This window comes from Sturnus vulgaris, chromosome 5 (assembly GCF_052056855.1).
Source record: "Sturnus vulgaris isolate bStuVul1 chromosome 5, bStuVul1.hap1, whole genome shotgun sequence".
Taxonomy (NCBI): domain Eukaryota; kingdom Metazoa; phylum Chordata; class Aves; order Passeriformes; family Sturnidae; genus Sturnus; species Sturnus vulgaris.
The window spans coordinates 60,242,494-60,265,671 of record NC_142247.1 but is presented as its reverse complement, the minus strand read 5'-3'; the positions used below and the strand labels follow the sequence as shown (position 1 = coordinate 60,265,671).

General features: G+C 37.4%; 1 protein-coding gene across 1 annotated transcript in view; it reads left to right on the top strand.

Annotated features, from left to right (window-relative positions):
* Nucleotides 1-23,178, top strand: part of SLC2A13 (solute carrier family 2 member 13) — a 141,097-nt gene that overhangs the window by 91,923 nt on the left and 25,996 nt on the right. Inside the window, exons 5-7 of the mRNA XM_014868975.2 lie at nt 4,984-5,147; nt 9,169-9,289; nt 19,992-20,117. Of these exons, the coding sequence (XP_014724461.1) occupies nt 4,984-5,147; nt 9,169-9,289; nt 19,992-20,117 (411 nt within the window). The remainder of the gene's footprint in view (nt 1-4,983; nt 5,148-9,168; nt 9,290-19,991; nt 20,118-23,178) is intronic.

Sequence of the window (23,178 nt, the reverse complement as noted above, 5' to 3'; positions counted from 1 at the left end):
AATTAAAATTGAAAAGCATAAATCATAGAATGCTTTGGGTTGGAAGGGGCCATAAACACCATCCAGTTCCAACCCTCTGCCATGGGCAGTGACACCTTCCACTAGACCAGGTTGCTCAAAGCCCCACCCAATCTGGCCTTGAACACTTTCAGGGATGGGGTGCCCACAGCTTCTCTGGGCAACTGTTCCAGTGCCTCACCAGCCTCACAGGAAGGAATTTGATCCTAATATCTAATCTAAACCTGCCTTTCAAGTTCTCCTTACTCTAAGCGTGCTGGCTCCTAGCTCTTGTGAGACTACTGTGTCTACAGTCCCATTGTTTGCTGCTGGCCTTGGCTTTAAACACAGGGGCTAGCTTGATTTTTAATTTTTTTTAGTACTATGTGAATTCTGCAGGTCTATTGATTTTAATGAGGACTGATTTCATTTTTTGGGATCCCAGAGAACTTACGGCAGGGATTAGAATACCCTGGAATATTAAACCTAATTTAAATTTAACTGAAATTGTCAGAATAAATGAATAATTGAACAAGGTATGTTTTGTGAAACACCTGAGGGATTTTCTTTCCCTGCTTTTATACTTACTAATTTGCAGACAGCACTTACCTGCATTGAGACTCTGGAGTGTCATTATTCTGCTGCAGTTAATACTGGTGGATAACTGCAAATAGCCGTTCTTCTTCCTTCTCTTTCCCCAAAGCCCCAGTGGTCTCCATTTATAAAATAGGGATGGCAGTGGTGATTTCTTTTCATAAAGGTTCTGATGAAGATTTAGGCACTCATATATTGAGTAAAGGCACTAAAGACAAGGCGAAAAAGTTGCCGTTACTTTGCATTTTTTGCAGTGCAGACATACAGGTGTTAATGACTCCAACCTATTTCTTCCGTGCTGGAAACTGATCTCTGTTTTGGGAAGAGGAGGAGGATGATAAAGACTTTGTTCCTTTCAGTGCTTTCATTTAATTTTCAGCTCTGCCTATTACTTTTCAGTTTGCCTCTTCAATAAATTCAACCTGCCTCTTTAATGGATTTTAACAATGGGGTTCTGTCTGAAAAAATTTGCAGACAACTTTTTTGCAGACTAATATATAGTTCGTTATTATTTTCTTGCCTAGTATTTTTTTTTCATAAATAGATCCAACTCTTCTTTATGTTTTACCATTTTTCTGTTATGAAGAAAAAAACAATTTCTGTCCCCTTTAGTTTCAGGTGAGACCTGGGAAGGACGCACAAAAGTTGGTGAAATAACTGAATGTGAAAAGCACACTGACTGTTGTCAGAGAGGTATCTGGTGCAGAGCAAATAAATTTAAAAAATACAAAAGGAATTTTTTTCCAATCTCACAGCAGATACTGCAACAGTATTTTCATGTGACCCAGTAGGTGTGTGACAGTACTGTGGTAACCTAAGGAAATTGATTTCTTTGTGTATCTTGGTGATCTTAATCCTCTAAAGATATTTTTAATCCCTGTCAAACACTGGTACACTTACTTCACTTAATAGCTATAGAGTTTAGTCTGTTTGGACACACAAAAAAAAATCCAGTGTTTTCTTAATTACCATAATTATATGGTAATTTTTAGATCCTTTTCACATAGCTTGTACATGGATAACACATGCTGAATCAGAGAACCTATTGGATGTAAATAGTTATCTGTCAAGCAGTAAAATTCTGGGTGTTTTTATTACCATAATATATTGATTGTAATAAGTGGCATTCATTATGACATTTCAGTCTATGCTGAAAGCATGTATAATACAATACACCATTACTGCCAAGCAGGGAATTTGAAGGTTTCATTTAAGTGCACAGTGACAGCTCCCCAGGTTGCCTCCCAGGTACTGATTTTGAAAAATCCATTATATATGTAGAGATGATATAGCAGCCTTTTTCTTGAAGAGCTCCTCAGGTTTCTATAAAGAGAGCCTTAGATGAATTACTTTTACAAGAATTATAAATTATGTCCAAAAAGGCTGAAATCCTTAAGCAGAAGCTTTGTTGGGGTGGACTTGGTATGACAGGTGGGCTGGAACAGCATCTTGTGGAAGTTTGGGACACTCAGAGCAGTGATAGCTCCTTATTGACATACATTTATTTTCCCTGGGATCTACAAAGCCTGGCGTGGTGAGCAGCTTCTCTGCTGCTGAAGATGCTAAGGTAGGAGCCCTGATGCATCCAGAACTATCTGTAAGACCTGCTTGAAGGGCAGAAATTATCCTTTTCTTTAAACATTTGACATTGTTGCTTTTAAAAAAACCCTGACTCATTAAAAGAAAAAAGGGATGGGAAATTATTTTGGGTACTTGATTTCCTTCAAAACTGTGCATTTTCAGTACATAGTCAAAGGATTAGTCTGAGGAGGCTTGAATGTGGAAGTGATTCTGGGTGTATTTTTCTTCAATGTACAGCAACTTTTGATAGAACAATTCATAATGTTGAATTTCTTGATAATTTTGACATCCTCAGAAAACAATATTAAAAATCTTTCTATATATATCCAACTCAGTTACTTTGTGTGGCTTTGTAATTTCATGTATTTATTTGCTTTCTAAGATACAGTATTTGCTTAAAAGTTCCAAGGATGCACATGTGTTTTAAATTTTCTTTCTATTTTAGAAAATAAGCTAGCATTGCACAACTTTGTCACTGAAGCTGTATTCCCTACAGGACTTGCAGTATTAGCTGTGTTTGTATAATATCACAATTTAGCCTTTTCCTATCACATAGGTTTTTTCCCTTGTCAGGAAGAACTTGAAAAGACTGATGTTTTGTTACATTAATATACAGGCAGGGCAGCACAGACTAGTATTAAAAATGGGCATGCTGAAACAGGTGAAGAAAAGCAAATATATTTAGTAGATGTCATAATCTATATAAGTGCCCTTTTAAATTTCTGAAATTAGGTTGCTATGCTGTAATAACTATGAACATCACATAGCTATGTTCAACACCCGGGCTTTTGTAGCTTGGCATTTAGATTTGCAGATTCTAAAGTTCCCTGGTTTGTTTTCCACAGAAATGAAATACATTGTTTATTTATGGATAAATAGTAAGCTTCTATTGGAAAATACATAACCTGTGAGTGCAATAAGCAACCAGAAGGAATGATTAGGGCAAAAGGTGCCTGTTTGTATGGAGTAGGCAATAGACATCTACATGCTTTTATGTGATTCCTTATTCTTTGCTTTTTTTTGACTGTATAGGCAGACATTATACGTTGCTGCTGACAACTGGCAATTTCTGACTTCCCAGTAGAATTGGGTTTTAAAAAGATTTAGACGTGTGGAGTTAAATGTGGCTTCCTGAAGCCTTGTCTGGTGGAAGTAAATAGGAGTTTCATAGTCGGTGTCAGCAGGCCAACACTTGACATTTGTTGCTTTCCTACCCTTATGCAGAAAAAGAAACATGTATTGGGAAATCAGAGGCTGAATCATGTTGGTGGCTGAAACAGTGCAGTACTATGTAAGTTTTGACAGACAGTTAGCAATTTAATTTCGAGTGTTAAGAAGCGAGGACACGTTAATGTTGGCGTTTTGATGTCTGTCCTTCTATCCGTCTGTGAATGTTCCCTCCCCAAGAGTCACAGCCTTGCTGGGATCTCAGTGTGCAGCTCTGACAGGAGCTGAGCCTGGGTGGGTCACTGCAGTCGCTGTGGGGTGGGCAGAGACTGAGCCTGGCTCAGAACCGCCTGTAGGTGCTGGGTCCTCAGTCCCAGGTTCACTCTGGAGCCTGTGTCCTGCTGCAGCACCAGCTGTTTGTGCAGGCATTGCCTCAGATGGCTGCACTGGGGAAGAGGAGTTGAGGAAGGGGGCTGGGAGAACCTAAATGCCTCATGGGTGAAGAGTAACATCCAGCATAGTCATGATAGTGTCTTAAATGGCATCTCAGCATATTGCCCATCACAAGTTATTGATTTGAAGTAAAAAGCAGAATGTGCTTTGTGTAGAGGAATGGGAATCACTGACATTCCTGAGGCTAGGACATCAAGACAACAAAGGGACATTAAAGCAAGTTACATACTGACCAAGGACAAAAAAACCCAAGCTTTGACATTTTTGATAGCTATTCCTGTGTGATAGCCTGTCAACTGCAAGGTGTTCAAGGGCTTGAATATTCATTATTTCAGTCAGTATACATTAATAGAAGCTGAAAAGTGCTTCTACAACATCAACAAAAGTACTTGTGTTTCCTTGGGCATTTACTTACCTCTCCCTGAGAACATGGGCACAAAGTCTATGTTCATTTGATTGCTGTAAAAAAATGGTAGAAGGCTTCCTTTCCCCTCTCTTTTCATTTTGCTCAGTTCAATTTTTTATGAGTTATTGTTTGTGTGGAACGATTGATTCCGTTTAGAAAGAAGTAGAACATTCTGTCAAATGCTCCTGTTGGGTGCAGATTCACATCCACAGTGTGGTGCTAAGGCATTTCAAAGCAATCATTTTCTGGTTAAGACGAAAGTAATGCCATAGAGAGGGTTTTTGTGCACTTGAGAGGCACTGAAATAAGACTGCAAAACCTAAAACCAAGAGGATGCAAGTGTCACTTGCAGCATGTTGGATGCTGTAGATTAGTTCGGTATGACCTTTAAGAGGACTGAAAATCTATTTGATTTTGAGCTGCCTTTTCCTAGACAATATACAGACTGCTAAAATCCCCAAAAGAGCACAAAGCAATGGATGGATGTGAAAGGCAGATTAATTTAAATTAAAAATGCAAACACCATTTCTAACAGAATATGATTGACCATTGAAAATATAAACAGCCAAGAAAATGGCAGTTCATCTCTTGATGTTCTCCAGTCAAAACTTTAGTCAGGTGCAAGTTATGCCTTGGTTATGCTGATTTCCCAGGGTGATTGTGTGTCAGTCTTCATATGTATTATGCACTTGATATTTGTTATGATCATTTTCAAATTAAATCAGAAACTATAACATGAGCCAAATTGAAATAACTGGTATTCTTATTTGTCTGTCACTTCACAGGTACTACAGTGCTACCATTTTGCAGATGTCAGGAGTGGAAGATGACAGGCTTGCCATCTGGCTGGCTGCACTGACAGCATTTATAAACTTTATTTTTACTCTTGTGGGAGTCTGGCTTGTTGAAAGAATGGGTCGCCGGAAACTTACACTTGGTAGCTTAACAGGTGAGTGTTTTATTAGTGTATTGTATTTTCTTCATAATTATTAATGAAAGGAAAATAAAATTTCAAGTGCAATTGTTTTCAAAGTAGTCGTCTTTAAAATTACAGTGTTGATGCCATCTTCTCTCTGAAATCATACAGGTTTTCAAGACTGTTAGTAAAATACCACAGCTAGAGGCTAATTTAAAAGTGACAGCATGTTATTTTTTCAGGTTACTTTCTCCTTGAAGCCATGTTTGACTATGTTTTCATTCAGCTTTTTTTTTTCCAGTTTAAGGAATCAAATGCCTGGAACTTCACAGGTGGTTAGTTTTTAAATCTCATATGCAACTTTGGGCTTATTAATTGGAATTCAGAACCATCTGATGAAGGTGTACCAGAGAAAGCATATTGAATAGCCATTGCAACACTTTGTAAAAAGTAATGCAGTTCTCTGCATAGTTACCTCAGATACAGTGCAGTAAATACCTTACATACATTAATGTGATTTTAATTCACCTCCTGTATGAGATATGCGAAGACAGAATTCTGGTTTTGTACATTTTGTCCGAATATTCAAACACCATAACTCATCACATAGTCTTTTCTTGAAAGCAGGCAAAGGCAGAGCAAGCGGCCTTCCCGTGATCAGTGTGTCCTGCTATTAGGATGGTAATTCCCTGCTTGGTCCTGCCTTATGTGCTCCTTTTTGCTGAAGTGATCTGTGACCAAAACTTGCCTCTGGCTGAATGTCTGGAAGGTTGAGATGTTTACAAGAACAGGGTTTTGTAAGGAGAAACTGTTCTTGCTCCACTTGAAATAATGTTCACAAGTATTTAGCTTGTAAAGGTTTAATGTCTTCATATTTTGTTCTGCTGTTGCTGTCAAGGATCCAGATTTCTAGTGTGCAACACAGCAGAGGGGGACACCAGCTGCCATTGCACTGGATGTGCAATTCCCAGCTTTCAGTAGAGTTAATCTACACTTGAGTATTTGAATGTTTATATAGGCAGAGCAGCACAGTTACTCAAAGCATGTTTCTCAAATTTTAAAGATGGGGGAAAAATTTGTTACTTTTAGTTACTTTTAGTTCCACATCAGTTACAATATATCTCCCCTATAAGTCCTCCTGTGCCTCCAGACAGTCTGTTGTCTTGTCTTTATGTCGTGTGGATCTCTCCAGGCTCTCCAATGACACTTCTGATTCTTGGGTGCTGCCTCTCCTTTAATGCCTGTTGAAACAGAGTATTGATTGATTGATAGATTTATTATTTGGCCCCAATAATCTCATATATCTGGCCAGCCCCATCAGAGAGTTTATTGCTTCAGCTGTATAGCTGTGATAACCAATATGGACTTTTCATATTATCAGAGCTCATTGCTTTTTGGCTTTACTTAACATATTCAAAGGTAGCACATCTTAAATGTTGATAAAAATGTCTCTTACAAAGCATGTTCATCATGGATCAGAAGAGGATATAGCAATAAGACACAGAATTAACAATGGAGCATAATGCTCTACAGGGTTATTTGTTAATGATGTTTGGACACAAAGTAATTGTTTAGTAAAAGTGGTCTTTTTTTATGGCTGGTTGCCGGCCCTACGTCTGCAGTGTCACAAGCCAAGCTCTAGTGCTTGCTGTGGTTTTATCCTACAGTCCCTCCTTAAGGATAATACAAATAATGGCAGTCATGAAATCATACATCATCCCTCTGTACTGGTTAGATTTTGTCATGCAACATTTGATTTGGGTAGTGGTGGGTATGATGTGTTCTCCTTAGCAAGAGGGCTGTGTAATAGAATGGTCATTACTAAATCTACTGATGGATTTGTATTCTGTGCTGAGTTTTCTCACAGGGTAAACATATCTTACTGCTCTACTTTGGTTTGCATTTCTAAGGACATTACAATTTACACTGAGTTATTACTGGCAGCTTCTCTGGTCTTTGGGGAAGCCAGGTATGCCCCAGTGTCCCACTGCATAAAATGAAGACAAAACTACTGCTTTTGCCTGCTGCTGCAAGGATGTGGAGCTTTGTTTTTTTAATAAAGGCTAATTGATTAGATATTTATTAGATAAAAACCTAGAAGAATAATCATTAGAGAGTAACATTAATATTTTGATTAAAAGCTATATTTTGATTTGATTACTACAATTTAGTTTTGTAATCTTGTGCAACTTTTCCTGCTTTCTGAAAACATTTGGCAGACATGTTTTAGATTTCATTAATTATATCTTTATCATTCTCAAAATATTATAAACTTTGAAAAATTTGCCTTCCAGAATAGCATTATGAAAAATTATAGTTTCTGAAAATTTCTGAATAAAATTTCTGAAAAAAGCCCCCAAATTACTGATTTGTCTTAGTGTCTTGTCCATTTTATATTTTTCTTAATCTTATCTTTATAATTTCTTTATCTTTCTTCTACTCTTTTTCTTCAGTTAGTTTCTTTCTTCAAAGCTGTTAGCTGTTAGTTGGAAAACATGCAGGAATGACGACAAGTATATTATTAATTTTAGTTGTGTTTTCTTCTTTCCCTTCAGAAATTGTCAATTTGAAAGGTACTTGGGCATTGTAGAATTTGTATCTCTTTTTTTAACGGAGAGGATCTCAAATATCTTCAGGAAATTTCCTTTTTATTTTTCCCATCTGAGCTAATGATGTACTGTGATTGTTTAGTTTTGTTCATCATAACAAAACGTCCACAGAATAAAAATATATTAAACTTCATTTGCCAAGTGTACATATTCAGAACTTTTCCAAAGAAACAAGGTATTTACAGTGATACTGGAAGTGAGTATATTTGATTAACTTAAAAGACAGAGCATATTTAGAATGAATATAAGTAAGATTATAGACCCTGTCTAAATATATTTGCTGTCTGGCATATGGCATTTGGAAAGTGCAGGACATCTAGTGCAATATCCAGCCTGCCCTGAAAACTGTGATTATTAGTGTACCTAGCAGCCATAGCTAGAAGAGAGCCCAGTATGGAATATTTTATGGTGGGAAGGTCCTTTCTGCACATACAGTTTGTGACTGAGTTTAAGGTCTTAGTTGCCTCTGTTCAGGTCAGTGTGTGGTACAGCCATTCCTGCCTATTGGCCATGGCTGCTGCACAGGCATATTCACAGACAACATTATTATATAAATCTTGGTACTTTAGATACTATTTTTATCTCTGAGAAACGTTTTCATATACTCAGTGTGTTTGTAAACTTTTATACAACACAGATCTCAATGTGTCATCAAGTAGCAAGAGGTAAAGTTTTATAAGTCTGAGTTTGAGGCAGTTGCAGTAGTAATGTGAGTAGTGAGGTTTATCAGTTTTCATTAAAATGATGCAGTATATTGTGTATGTGGCAAATAAGGCAGGAGTTACATTGCAGTGATGGCCTGTTGCACAAAGTGTGAACCTTTTTTGTCATTTTCCTCTCGTCATTTTGTTCAGCTTGTGCACAAGGAATTTGCTGGGGGAAACGGAAGCAAAAAGATGGAAGGGGACTTTTTCCCAGCAAATGTTATGTGTACTCTTTGAAACAAGATATGTTGCACTTTCTGGTGGTGTTTTTATGAAAAGTCAAATTTCCCTAGTTTCACAAAGGGAAGTGGAGTCAATGAAAAAGCTGATGCTACTTTCTGTTTTACAGAAAAGCCTGCAAGTCTGGGTGTGGGAATGGAGAGAAGTATGGTGATTTCAAAGCCACTAAAAATTCTACCTTTACAACATTATTTTCAACGTCAAAGACAATAATACCTGTTCATTCAAGCAGCTGTCAATTACACAGATTAAAAGAGTCTCAACCTACTAATTTGGTATCTGGACGTGAAAGCTGCTGTACTTGACTTTAATATCTAACCTAATTTAGGATGTGGATGTAGCAAAGGGTGTTTTTCTTAGGTTCTCATCACAACTCCTTAGGGAATGCTGTATTCATAGTGATGGGGTGCCTTGCTTTCCCAAGCAGAGCTCAGCTCAGTAGAGAACTATTTCATGTGCTCTGGTGAAAAGTGTCACATTGTTCTTTATCTGTATTTTTAGGTACTGCTGTAGCACTCATTATCCTAGCTTCGGGATTTTTGCTATCAGCTCAGGTCTCGCCAAGAATCACACTTAATCCACCAGATCCTTCACATCAAAACTCTACCTGCACAAAATACAGGTGAGATTTCATGGTCATTCATCCAATCTTCTTGAAGATTATTTCCAATTAATTGAGTTTTACAACCTAGTGTGAGTAATAGACAATTATTCACAAAGCCTAGTACAAGGAACTAAACTAGACAGCTAAATTAAAAACCCTAACTTCCCTCTGTAGAGAAAATTAGACTTTTTGATTAAATTCTCTGAGTATTCCTTTAGAGATTCTTGGACTAAATAAGGTGGTTAAGTGGCATACACCTCTTCTAACATATCACACCTGCTATAAGTTACAGTGTACAGAGTCAGGAGTATTTTAGAAGTAATTTATAAAAAGGCTTGCTGTTTTTCATCTGCTTGTCATGTACAGCGGCTGTAAACTCTTCAAGAAGATGTGTTCCTTGCCTGTTGTTTTCGTGAATGGGAAAAAGTAATGTTCAGATAATTGCATACCAATAAACAATTATAATAAAAGTGCAGGTTTTGACCTATTTTCCATATGCAGTCATAGTTTCAAATAACATTGCTTCTGGGGGTTTAAGAATGTGCAATTTTATTTTATGGGATTTATTGACGTGAGTGCTCTTATGTTCATTTAGCATTTAGACTAGTTTGATGGCTGAAGAACTTCCTAATTATGTTCAAAATCTATCTTTTTGTAGTAGAAATAAATATCAAGAAATGGGAGGTACACTTCTAAATTTGTAGCAATATTGGCTAGAAATATGATTCTTGGCTTTTCTTATGCCAGAGCAATGTCTTAGGTGAAAGATTCTGAGGATCTGAAGATTTAAGGAAAACTGGGGAGGAGATGGAAGGTCTTCATTGAGTGTAAATATTTACAAATAACTGCAACCCAGGATACTATCAGATAGAATGATTCCTATATTGAAAATGTATATTTTTACTTGTTTTCTACTGCAGAGTCAGCTATAATTTGCAATTTTTGAGATGGGCCTGTCTACAAAATGGCAAGTAGTCTGGTTAAAAGAGGTAAAAGGGGAAGATGCTCTTCTTCTGGAACCAGATTAAAAGAATTAATTAAAAGGAAAGGATTACAAATTGCATTAAAAGAAAAGAAAATAGAAGGATTTGCCTAGTGCTTTAGTTAACTATTTGGAAAGGATGTCTGAAGAGAGGAGATGCACCTTTTGCAGAACTCATGATTTGTTATTTAATGAAGTGAGATGGTTAATGTAACCTGAAATGGTATAAAATTTACGTACAAGAAATATGGCTAGTTCAACTTATAAAGCAATGAAAAATATTGAACAGAATTTTCATGTTCGAGTTAACCACAGCCAGTCAGGAAGGGAATTTTCATGGCTTTCATGGTGTGCACTTCTGGGCAAAAGCATGAAAAATTAAAGCAGATAGTTCTCGTAAAGGTATGTTGTTTCATGAATTATTGGAATACTTGTAATCTGTTGTGATTTCTGTTTCTGATGTGAAGTGGGCAAAAGCAGATAAGACAAAAATTCAAAGAAAAAGAGCAATAAAATAATTAAAATATTTTAATTTGAGAGTATTTTGAAATAGAAGGAGCTCTCTTCATTTAAAGATGGGAGTGAATGGAAGGGGAAATAATGAGCAACATATGAGAAAGCTTTAGGTGCTTCTATTTTAATCTTTTGCTGTACTTTAGTCAAGAGACACAAAAGGCAGGAGAGCTGAAAATAATAAATGGATGCATTTGCCCACAAAGCACAGAATTACGCTTCAGCACCCGGTATTTAAAAGGTTTGTATAAAAAAGTAGGGATTGATATGCCTAATAATAACTTTCACACTTGCATAGTTAAAAGTGTATAAATTTTTATGCCTCAAAACATCACCAAACTGTGATCCAGATGAAGCCAAAGGAAGAATTCCTTCAGCATCATGAATATTAGTATTAATTATTTCTGAAGGGTATGACATACAAGCATGTATTATATTTGACTTGGAAAAGTGGATACCTACCTTCATGTACATTGTCAATAAGCTGAATGAATATATAAAATACTGGTTTTGTCATGAGAAAGTAGACGGTGTTTTTGGCATTCCACTTGGGTTAGAAGAACTTCAGCATAACATGCATGGTCTTGGAAGGTAGAGGAGATGGGAGCTGCAAACCAGAGAAGAGCTGAAGGCTGAGCTTTACATTGTGACTCACCTTTCTCTCCTTTTTGGCCTTGGAGGTATTCCCCATGGCAGTTCTAAAGCTGGATCAAAAAGATTCCCAAACCTGAAGATTTGGAAGTAAAAGTCTACTCTGTATAACATCAGTCTTGCATATTTTCTTTGCTACTCTAAGAATAATGGCTTTACTGTACAGATACCTACTGTGTAGGGCAGCAAGTGTTGCTGTGGAGAGAGTTACAAACAGAATATCTAATCAAAGTAAAAGGAAGCAAATTTATGGCAGTAGTCCCTTGCTCTTTAACCCATATTTTGTCTTGTTCCAGTAAAACTGCTGGTGTCTCAGATTGCTTAACATTGTATCTTGCAAGTCCTCAAGAGGTCTCAGAAAGTTTGGGAAAAGCAAAAGGCAGCAGGACTTCAGAAGATGAACACATAATGCCATCTGCCCATAACTGCTTTTAAATATGTGCCTGCACAAAGGCAGCTTGTAGTTCTCTTCCTCTTATGGGGACACAGTGCTTCTCTGAGTTGAGGTAAACTTAAGTCTAAACCTGTTTGCAGCTTGGGCATTTCAGAGTGTGGGGGTGTTTTCTAAATATAACTCGTGTTTGTCTGTGTCAAAATGTATTTATAAGTTATGAAATGTCAGTAGAATTTATTTTGCTGACAGAAGTTTCACTGATACTGTGCAGAATAAAAATGCTTTTTATGTTAGTAAATCCATTGGGTTAAATAAAGTAAGTGTGGGTGTCCATTAAGGAACCCTTAGAGCTACTACAAACAGTCTGTTTGCTTGTTGTTCCTTCAGATCCGTATTCCTGCTGCTAGAATAACAATGAAGATAGAAAGCCTACCAAATAAAGAGCACAGTCATTGTCCTAATTCAAAAAAGCATGTGGGGCTTGAGTACGGTGTTTTTAAAGAGCTGTGCCATGCAAATGGAGTTACAAGGTACCTGTACATGGTTGCAGAAAACTACAGTAAGATACACTGTGCATAAATCAAATAAAGTATTTTCATTCGGTGTAGAGACATACAATATTATAGTTGAACAGCCAAAAATTAATTCATTAATCTGTGGGAAAAAATTTCCATCATGGAAATACCGCAAATTCAGCAGGGCACTCTAAACATTGCAATTTGTTTTGCCTCCTTACAGCTGGAAGTGGGTGTGTATCTCACTAAGGATGGTGAATGCTCCTCTCTGTACCATCCATTAATCAAATTTCATTTTCACACTCAGCTGTAGAAGGTTGTGTAGATACTTGCAGTGTGACTGCCTGTTTTCTTTGATCTTAATCTCCTCAGTAGCTGTGATTGTACTTATCATCAAGGCTACAGAAATCTCAAAGGTAAATTTAAGAATATGAAGCAACACCATTCCAAAGTTTGTCACCTTAGAAGTGAAAAGATGAACTATCCATTCCTATTATTATTCTGACTACCAAAACTCTATAAATGTTCCCATTTTTCCTGGGAACTTTCCTGATTCTGGAAGGAGGTTTAGGTTAGGGCATGTGTATTAGCTACCCTTCCACCTTTACACAATCTTTAAAGAATCAATGATGTGACTGTTTGGGACATTGAGCCATTTCTGTAAAATGACTGTGGTCCTGCTGCCCTGTATTCTTGCTTGTTTGTCTCCATTCGTGTCTCTCTCTACACTTCTTGAAACTTGGTCTGCTCTAGAAGACATGGTGCAAACCTGTTCTGCTTAAGCAAGACCATTTTTTTCATGTCAGTTACTATATGAAAATGGTAAATATTGTGTTAAGCTTAGGTCAGCCCTCATATCTTAGGGAAATGATACCTGTGCACACAAAGTTTCTCGGAATCCTTCCTGAACAGATTGTCTTCAGACTGATTAAAATAATACAGGCAGTGCCAGCTGTGCTGGGCACACAAGGACTCTGTTGTTCATTTTTGAATTAGTCAGCCTCACGTGGTTTGTGATCCTTAGCTCATTGTACAAATACACACCACCAAGATGAAGGCAAGAATATTTAGTACTCCCACATAACCATTCAGTAAGATAGCTAATGGACAAATATATCTTCTCTTTATGAATGTAGCAGAAGCATGTAATTGTGATCAGTCCTGAAAAACTCAGCTAGCTTAGTAACTGAAGCTGGTTTTATTGTATTTAATAGCCTTAGGATGCATATAGTAGGTGTATTAGGTATTGTACTTGATTTTATTGAGAACTCATTGACAATCTGATTTATCAGCAAACTAGGCATTGCTATTTTTCATAATGTCACTGTATCATGGAACCAGTATTTGCTAAAATATAATTCTGATTTTCTCTTTCTAATGTCAAAGCGCCTGAGCTACTGTTCTTTCTGATAACTGAGAATTGCAATAATAAATATATTAATGTGTTTTGGCCATTGAGGTCAGAAAATTATGAATATATAAAGAGATAAACATGTCTGAGAATGCTTTTGCCAGCTCTTACGAAGTGTAGTAAAAATTCTAATAGTTTATATTGCAGACCTGTGAAATGACCTCAACATAGACTTGAGATTTATTAAGTAAATAATATAGTGATATATTGCTTGGTAATGATTTTCCCTGTGCTGGCATGTTGGTCCCATCACTCAAAAATTGTAATTTAATTTTAAATTATAAAGGGTAGGAAGGAATATGTCAGTCCATGTAGTAAGCATCTTTAAAGTGAATGAGCAAAAACTCCTCATCAATTTAAACACAAAGATCTGAAAAGTAACTTATCTGAACTATAATGTCTGAGTGCAATGCAGTTCCTGTAACCATTGTTAAGTTTTCCACATACTTTGACTCAAACTCTGCATTAGTGAGGAAACAAGGTGTTATTCACATAGCAACCTATTAACATTTCACGCCTCTGCTAGTACTTCTAAGACTTTGCTGTTCAACAAAACCCAAAACAATATTTAGGGAATGATTTTTTTAAATCTTCCAAAGTAATGCTGTTATACTTTACATGGTCTGCAGGTTTTAGTCACACAAGAATGATTTTAATCAAGTTTGAACAGTGCTTCTATCTGATCTGTCTGGAAGCTGGGAATGTAGTATCTACGTGTAGGGTCTCTTTGGAAAAGTAGTTTTGAAAACAAATTATGCTACAGAGACATCCATTCTGTCCAAAACAAAGGCATGTGTAAGTCAGCTGTTTCTGTTCTTTATTGTCTGTGTTGCTCAGTTCCAGGAATAAATCAAGAAGCTCTGTGGTTGGAGGCTCTATAATTTCAGAAAAAAAAAATCATCAAAGACAAGAAGCAATTGATACCTCTAAGCAAGTAGATCAGGACACTTTCCATGTGAAGTCAGCATTTCAGCCCAGTCTGCTGCCAAGGAGCTTGTAGCAATAGTGGGATAGCCCTGATGATCTAAGGACTGGGCAAGGTTTGTAGAGTCATTGTCCTCATAGGACTATGACACGTGAGAAGAATAGATGAACCTTCACACCCTCACCACACCTAAAGCAGAAGTTGCAAACACCAAGAGGCTGAAAACAATTTCTGTGAGGTTGTATAAATTATGTTGCATAGTTGAGGAATGGAAGCCTTTGTGGAGAAGGTTTAAGGAATGTTTGAAGAAAGCTAATGTATTTATATGTGGCTGGCATATCAAGAAGGGTAAAGATTCAGGGCTGGTCTGGAACTTTAGGGAGGACACCAAAGAATCATCTCAGTGGAACAGATGGAGCAGGAGCCTGATTTGAAGATGAGAAAGGGTTGATCATACCTGAACATAACTGAGTTTTAGATCTGTTGGAGTATCAGTATGGTAAATTACAGAACTGCAATCAACATCCAAGTACTGTGATTATAAATGATAGCTTTTCCATATGGACACCACTAAATAGATACATGTGTTACCTAACAGAGTGTTGGTAAAACTTAGCAAATAAACTTCTGATGCTTGGTCTCTTATAATAGTGGGAAAGTACTCTTCAAGTTCAAGTGTTTTTTCTCATTATTTGTTAATTACTGTATTTCCTTTGTCCCAGATACAAGAGCTGGAAGTGGTATCTGAAGTTAGCACACATTTTAACTGCTTAAAGCATCCCCTATATTCTTGTCCAGTTATATGTAACCTGAATTTAGTGCTTCACTGCTGGAAGCAGCACAGGAGCCATCAGAAGTGTAAAGAAGGGCTTGGTTTCATGCCTGAGGTGCTGTGAAGCCTGTGCAAACAGCACAAGCCCTCAGGCACAAGCATCAGGCAGTTTTAAACATCGTCCTGATACCTAACTGAGATGAGTTTATGCATAAAATGAAGTAAGCCATTTGTCAAAAAAGCTCTAAAATCCTTAGTTTTATATCTGGCTGAAAGTATCAATATCCTAACGTGTCAACAGAGCTAATAAGTCTACTGCAGTATTTGTCTATAAGTCCTTTATTTCATTATTTTTGTTGTTGAACTCAACACCTTGGCCTGTTTGGATTCATTAGTTGCCCTTGTCCCTTGGTGAGTCCAGCTGAGTGGGGCTGGTCTGACCAGTGACACTCAGCTTAGCTGAATGGGCCATTTTCTTTTGGTCAAGGCTGGAGGAAGAGACATTGTATTGGAGATAGAATGCAAGAACAGAAGCAAGGAAAGCTTGATATCCCAGCTTGTTGTTGTTCTGTAAGGAGATGGAATGGAGCTACACCGAATGCTCAGGCAGGCAGAGACTGTGCATAGCCAGCCTTGAGAGCAAAGAGTAACCTGAGAGGAGGATGAAAGATCCACCTGGCCTAGGATCATGCTTCCAGCTGCAAATAGGAGAAAGCAGCACAGTCAAAGTGACATTCCTTCCAGCCTGCAATGATTTGCAGCATATATTCTCTCTGGGTGGGATGTGTTAATCCTCAGTAGGTACTGCAAGACCCTCCTGTCCCTACATTGGGCCTTTCCTGCCTGAGACAGTTTTTATTGTTCCTGCAGTTCTGTGAGGAAAACCGACTTCAGGAATATGAATATTTGCATCATACAGAGCAGGAGAAGTGGGTTTAAAAAGCTCACAATAGTGGAATTTACTCTGTGAACAAGACAGGACACGATCAAAATATCTTGTGTATAATATCTCAGGTTGAAAGGGACCCATATGGATCATCAGGTCCAACTTGCATGTTGCAGATCTATCAGATTTTCCCAGAAAAAGCCTTCTTCACATACTCAGGCTGATTCTGTAGCGTGTACTCAGTGTGAATGGTGGATCTGAAAGTAGTGGAAACAATCTGTCCACAAAAAAAGTCTGTATTTGGAGATGTTTTGATACTCTGAGTGGCTGTTCTGCTACTCATGCAGTAGAATATTATGAAATTCAGTGCTACATTCTGTACAGCTACACTGTTCAGGTTCAGTTTGCATTTCTGTAGCTGGACAATAGGAACGTACTGATACATTTTGTAATTGGATAACAGAATATGGAAAGCAAAGTTGAAAGTTCTTTAAAATGTGGCAAAAATGAAAATGGATGAAATGTTTTGGATTGAGGTTCAGCTTGCAAAAGTCAAAATAATGTGAGAAAAAGAGTAATGGCTGCAGAGCAAAGGCACTGGGCAAAGGTCTTTTAGTGCTAAATCACTCAACAAAAAGTGGCAAGGTAAAACTTACCGTTCAAATTACAAGACTACAGAGAATTGTAGGAGAGTCATTACTTACAAGGTTATTTTGCAAATTTAAAGTGCAAAATGTAATGAAACAAATGTAAGTATGGGGTATTCTAAGTGAGGGCAAAAGCAGTTATGAACCTTTCATCAGCACCTGGACAGTCACTTTGGCAGGTCAGAGATTTTATACAGTATTTTAGATTTAGAGTCTACATCAGAGCCTAGTAAACTGTTAGGAAGAAATAAAACAGTAATTTTGGTATCAAGAAAAACATACACAGCTAGTGAATTAGTAATTCATCCATGTAGTGTAAGATCTCTGTAAGAGAGGATGGCATTGTGGCCTTTGTGATCAACCTCCAACCTCAGGAACAGTTAATGAGGCAGGCTGATCCAGAGTAGAGTGTTCTGGAAGTTGCTGCTGCTCAGCCTGGCAAGAAATTGCTGTCAAAGACCTCAAAATCGGTGCTGTCAGTCTTTCCAGATATCAGTTATTCCTGTGTGGTTGGATAAAGGGGACAGGTGTTGAGTGTGTTGGCAGAATCAGTGAGGAATTGCAGGGTTGGGAGTATCTACTCTGCTAACAGTCAATCAGCTCCTCTCTAAACATGCTGTGATGTTTAATCAGGAGCTCAGAAATCCCATTCCATGGCAGTTCCCCATAAACTGAGAGGCCAGGCTACTTTGTTCTGCTGAATTCATGACACTGGTGTGCAAAGAAGCTGGGCATTTTTGGATTTCTGGAGCCTGAGAGTCCTGGTTGTTGTTATTCTGCCTCATGGGCTGAAGCTCTGAAGTCTCGACACTTGCCTTCTCGTTGGGTTGCCTAGGAGCCCAGCTGGCAAGCAGGGAATGAAACAGGCTCATTGTGAAACCTTTCTGCTGTAATGCTGCCAGGTTTCATCAAAATCAAATAATCTCTCTCAGGTATTTCAATCTTGAATTGTCAGTCTTACAGACAACCATCCTGCCTGGGAATTTTGAACCAGCTTTTCACTGATTAACTTGTTTTCAAGAGACTAGGTCATAAACTTAGCACAAATATAAATATCTCATGATAACTAGAGGAAGCATATCTCCTATTTACAATTGTTTTCAAATTTCCTTTCCTACCTACATCTCCTACATCTGAGAGTACTCTTACATAGAGGCTTTCAAGGCTGTTATTGATCTCTGGTGTGGATTTGAAGAATTACCAATACTTTTAAAGTCTCATCCTCTGACATATGTTTCAATATATAGATTGATATGTCTGATGAGGTACTTCTGAGGACAGGAATGAGCTCTGTAGGAGATGGTTTCATGTCAGTAAGTATTACATTGTACATTCTTTTCCTGGTATATTCTATATCATATATTATTTATATCACTATGAGCATGTATGTCAGAATATGTGCTTAATTTCAGATTGTTTAAATAGTTTAGCAAATGGGGCTAGAGGGAAGAAGAGCATAAAACAGAAACTACTATATTTTTTACTTCTAAAGTAGGCAGCCTCAGCACATGGTGTCTTTGGATGTTTTTTTAACTGCATTTTAAGAAAAAAAAAATCTTCCTTGCCTATTTCGTGCTGCATCTTCTGTTATCATTAGACTTAGTAACTGATAGAGGTTTCTTTATTGTGTTATGAAACAATTTTAATGTATATATGCTGGGATTTTGGAGGAAAAAATACTGGTCTTCATCTTGGAAAAAGCGATGACCATGTACCTCATCAAAGACAACATTAAATTTTATATCAGTGATAAAACAAGGTACAGAAGAATGCCAAATGTTCTGAATAGCAACTGCCTATTCTTAGTCTGCTGGGAGTTACATTTGAAAGGGCTTTAGGTCTTGTGTGTTGGATTTCTGTATTTCCTCTGGCATAAATTAGTCTCGTCTCTAAAATCTGAAGCCAGAGTCTGATTGTATGAACTCACTGTATGGGTAATGACAGAAAATCCTAGCCCAAACGTAAAGGGTTTATAAAGAGCTGTTATTTAACTGTTCAATCTGAAGGACAAACTTCAGAAAAGACATGGAAAATAATAATTTTAAGTTATTTAAATAGTTATGAGTAACTCTGTATAACTTCTGACATTTGGCAAGACATGAAATCCAGCAGCCTTTATTATGTTGAATGCCATCAGGAAGACCAGTTGGATTTGATGGTGTTAAAGGTCCTTTCCAACCTAAAGTATTTTGCAGCATCCAATAAAGCCAGAGGATCAGCTGAACTAGCAGCCATGTAGACGAACACTGGAATCAATACTCAAATCTCTCAATTTTTTTTCTGGCTGGAAGGGAGGAATAAATAAGATATCTTGTTCTTCCCACTTGACTGGTTACTGATACCCAGCACTACATGAGGTTATGTGGAGTTACCCAGCAGGATGGAACAGACAGTGCAAATTCAGCTCTGTCCAGTCCCTGTCCTGTCCTCTGCTGGCAACACCATAAAGATGACACTAATCACTGTATCTTTTTAGAAATCCATGTTTCTTACAGGCACTGTGATATCATAATTTCCGTGGAAAATGTTCTATAGTTTGAAAATCATATGTCACAATCCTGTTTGGTATCATGAGATTATTTTCTATATAAGAAAATATTATAATTTTATACATCTATATATTGTTATTGCATACTTGAATACATTTGTGATTTATAAAAATGTTTTCATTCACTTGCAGTCTTCTGTTCCTGTAAACTCTTTTGGTTACTTCCCTTTGATGTACTAATATCAATGTAACAAAATGTAACTAAGCCTACTGTCTATTTTCAATTAAAATTTATTCTATGAATGAATTCTCCTGCAGCCTAATCAGGTATCACAGGGCAGATGCAGATGGACTACCAAAATGTGTTACAGAAGAGGGTGAAAGCGATATGTGATACTTTTTTGAAAACTTATTTGTCTTGTCTCCAATACTGACAACTTAACTATGTGCATTCCAAAACTTATTAGGAGATGCTGTTGGTTTTGACATGCACAAATTAAGGAAGTATTGCTTAAGTATTTATTTTTCTCTTTCAGTTATTGCAATGGATGTATGTTAGATCCAGACTGTGGTCTCTGCTACAAATTGAATAAATCAAGTGTTGTTGAGTCCTCATGCATTCCTGTTGATAAAGATTCTACAATGAAAGCAGCTTGGGGCAGGTATGTCATTTGTCAAGATTTTTAGCCTTGTGCTCTACAGAGAGTGTATTTATGCTATTGAGAACAATTTTGCTTTTACAAAAAGTGTTAAATTCTTAAGATATTCAGGAAGAAGAAAATAACTTGGCATTGTCAAAAACGGGTGATTACTTCCTAACAATAAATTAAAGCCTTGACCCTGATGTGTGCAGCACTTTTGGGGTAGTCTGACACTTCTAAAGCATGGCAAAAGTACACTAGAAATGAGGAAAATTGCTTTTCCTTAATGTTTTTTACTCATTTGAAGTGGCATATTCCCTAGTTATATACTTAAAGCCCTCTGAATTGTCTTTTTAAATGCATTAATTAAACCACACTTTCAATATTGGCCTACCAAAGAAACAATTAGCACAGCTGAATAAACTAAAATTATCAAAATATGAAAAGTTCAAATTGTCAAAAGCATGGGATTTGGTCACAGATTTCTGTGGTTCTGTGCCTGAATGGAGTGTCATGCCATATGTTGCATTTGAGTGTAAAAACGTGTGCATTCATAGGTGCAACTGCAAAATATATCAATCTCTTTCTTAAGCACAAAAATTTCCTGTGAAGTCACAGCAACCTTCAAGTTTTCTGAAGTACTGATAATTCCTAAGGAATAACTTTGTGAGTTGGATCGTTGTCTTGTGGAGGCTTTATGAATACTTTAGTAATGATTATGGCTTGGATTAGGGTTTAGAATGGTTCAGAGCCACAAGAGAATTATGTAATTACGTCTTCTGATAAAACCACCTCGACATAATTCTTCTCAGCCACCCACACACCATGAACATACCTAGGGAATAGGCAAAGGTTTGTTTGGTGGTTTAGGCCTATTTTTTTTTTTTTTTAACTTTTATACTTATTTCTCAGAATTTAAACCCAACTTTCTTAATGGCACTGAGTCATATTGGACAAAGGTTGAAAAGTACGAAAATATCTACTAATTTTATTGTAGAATCATTATTTTAAAATTACTGTAAAATTGAACTCATTTTGATTTCAGTACCATTAGGCTTAGTAATTAATTCCAGGTGCAGAAAAGAGAAGCTTATGTTTTTTGTAATCCTACTTTAAAAACACTGTTATCATTTTGGGGCTATTACAGTTAATAAATTACTGTGAAAACTAAAAAATCTCATCTGACCTGCTTGTTCTGTGACTAACTTCAATGTCATATTATGGCACATACCTTGCATATTGCCTGATACCCCGATGTGATCTGCAGCATGTGGACTCATATTTGTAAGGTAACAGATGTCTCTTTATATTCCAACTCAACATTCATTTCCTATATGCTGCAGCTTTAAGTAACTTGTCTGTAATTAGCAGAATCACACGAGAATGCAGAAAGACATACATACCAACAAAAACTTGTTATTAATAGTTGATAGATAAAATTAAACTTTATTTCATTAGCCAGTGCTATTGTTCGGCTCAGTAAATGTGGGCATAAGCAATTTTTTCATATTCATGATTCAGTCTCTTTGCTGTACAGCCTATTGGAGCAAATTATATAGGGAAGAAGAAATATTTCCTTTTCATGTTGCAAAATGCAATATGTCTTTCCATATGTAAGAATTCCATAGCATGAGGACTCTGCTTACAATCCTTCAAGAGGAAATAAAAAAATGTTATATATGTTATATTGGTAGTCACTATTGTGAAAGTCCTGCCTTAAGATGGAAAACCAGAAAAACGTCCACCTTTATTTTTCTAAATATTCATCACCGTTTCTAGTGTTTATTTCATTAATTTCTCTCTTGACTCCACCCTGTCTGTGTAATCAGGCAGTTTTCAAAAAGCTGATCCTTCAAGCTGTGAAATGTCTGTGCCTTCCAAGCCCTGTGGAAGAGGGAAGCATTTTACCTTCTCCTTTTCATTCTGCTCCTCCTCCTCCTCACAGATACATGTATTTCTGCTTACTGGCCCAGGGGAATCCCCATAGATTTTTGTTTCCAAGAGCTCACGCGTTTGCTCAAATCCTGAGTCTGCTTTACAGCAAAATCAGTCCCACAAAGCCCCAGGATTTCCCTGCCAAGGGAAGCTTGCTGCAGGGAAAACAGCGTAGTTACATCCCCAGTTGTGTCTCAGACCAGCCCGAGGCATCTGTGTCTCCCTGGCAGCATAGCAAGAGCAAGTGCCTGAGTAAACTGACAGCGCTGGTGAAGGATATTGCAGACCTTTCTCTCACAAAGTTACTTTTTCACGAACTAGATCATTATGATGATCAGAATGTAGTATTTCAAAGAGGATTTTGTGAGTATGGACAGCTGATAGCTGTAATTATCAGCAACCTCTTTTGTAACTCTTGTGTATACTGATGGCTTCATGCCTTCGGGTATTAGATGAATGAGTTTAAATGGCTTAAAACCTCCAGGGTTACACTTGGCTCATGGAAAATCTATTTTGCCATTAATTTTGCTTAGGAGAGAAGAAAGACCTGAGCTATTTGTTTGGAACTTGTTGGACCTCAGATGGCTGAGCATTAGCAGAAGCAGCAGCTCTCACGATGCTGATGCAGGAGTTAGAGCTTCTCCTGGACTTGGGCTGACAGTGCCGTGCAGAGCATTTTACTGCTGCTGTGGTCACATCTTGTTTATGATTTTCCTGCTGGAAAGCTGGGAGCTGCAGTCATCTGAAGCCCACATTTACTGTCCTGACATTTACTCACGGGTTTACCTATTCCTGACATATAACCTACCACCAAGGTGAGAGGTGCTCAGAAGCACTAACAAAGAAGGTCTTGTCATATATTTTTTAAACCTCTCTGCAGCCATGCAGACTGACATAGGAAACTTCTGTTTATGTATTTATTGCTTTGCACTGTTTTTCACTGTTGGTCCCAAGGCACTTTGATAACACTGATGTAGCAGGCAATGCTTTGACTGTTACCATGAAATACTGTAGTGCATTTTATTTCCAAGACTTTTCCCCAGAGCCAGCCAGGTGTACTAGATACCATCTCCACTGTTAATTGCATTTATTTGGTTGCGATATGTTCTACATTGAGAAGTTCTGGGGAGAGGAGGGAAGAGAGCAG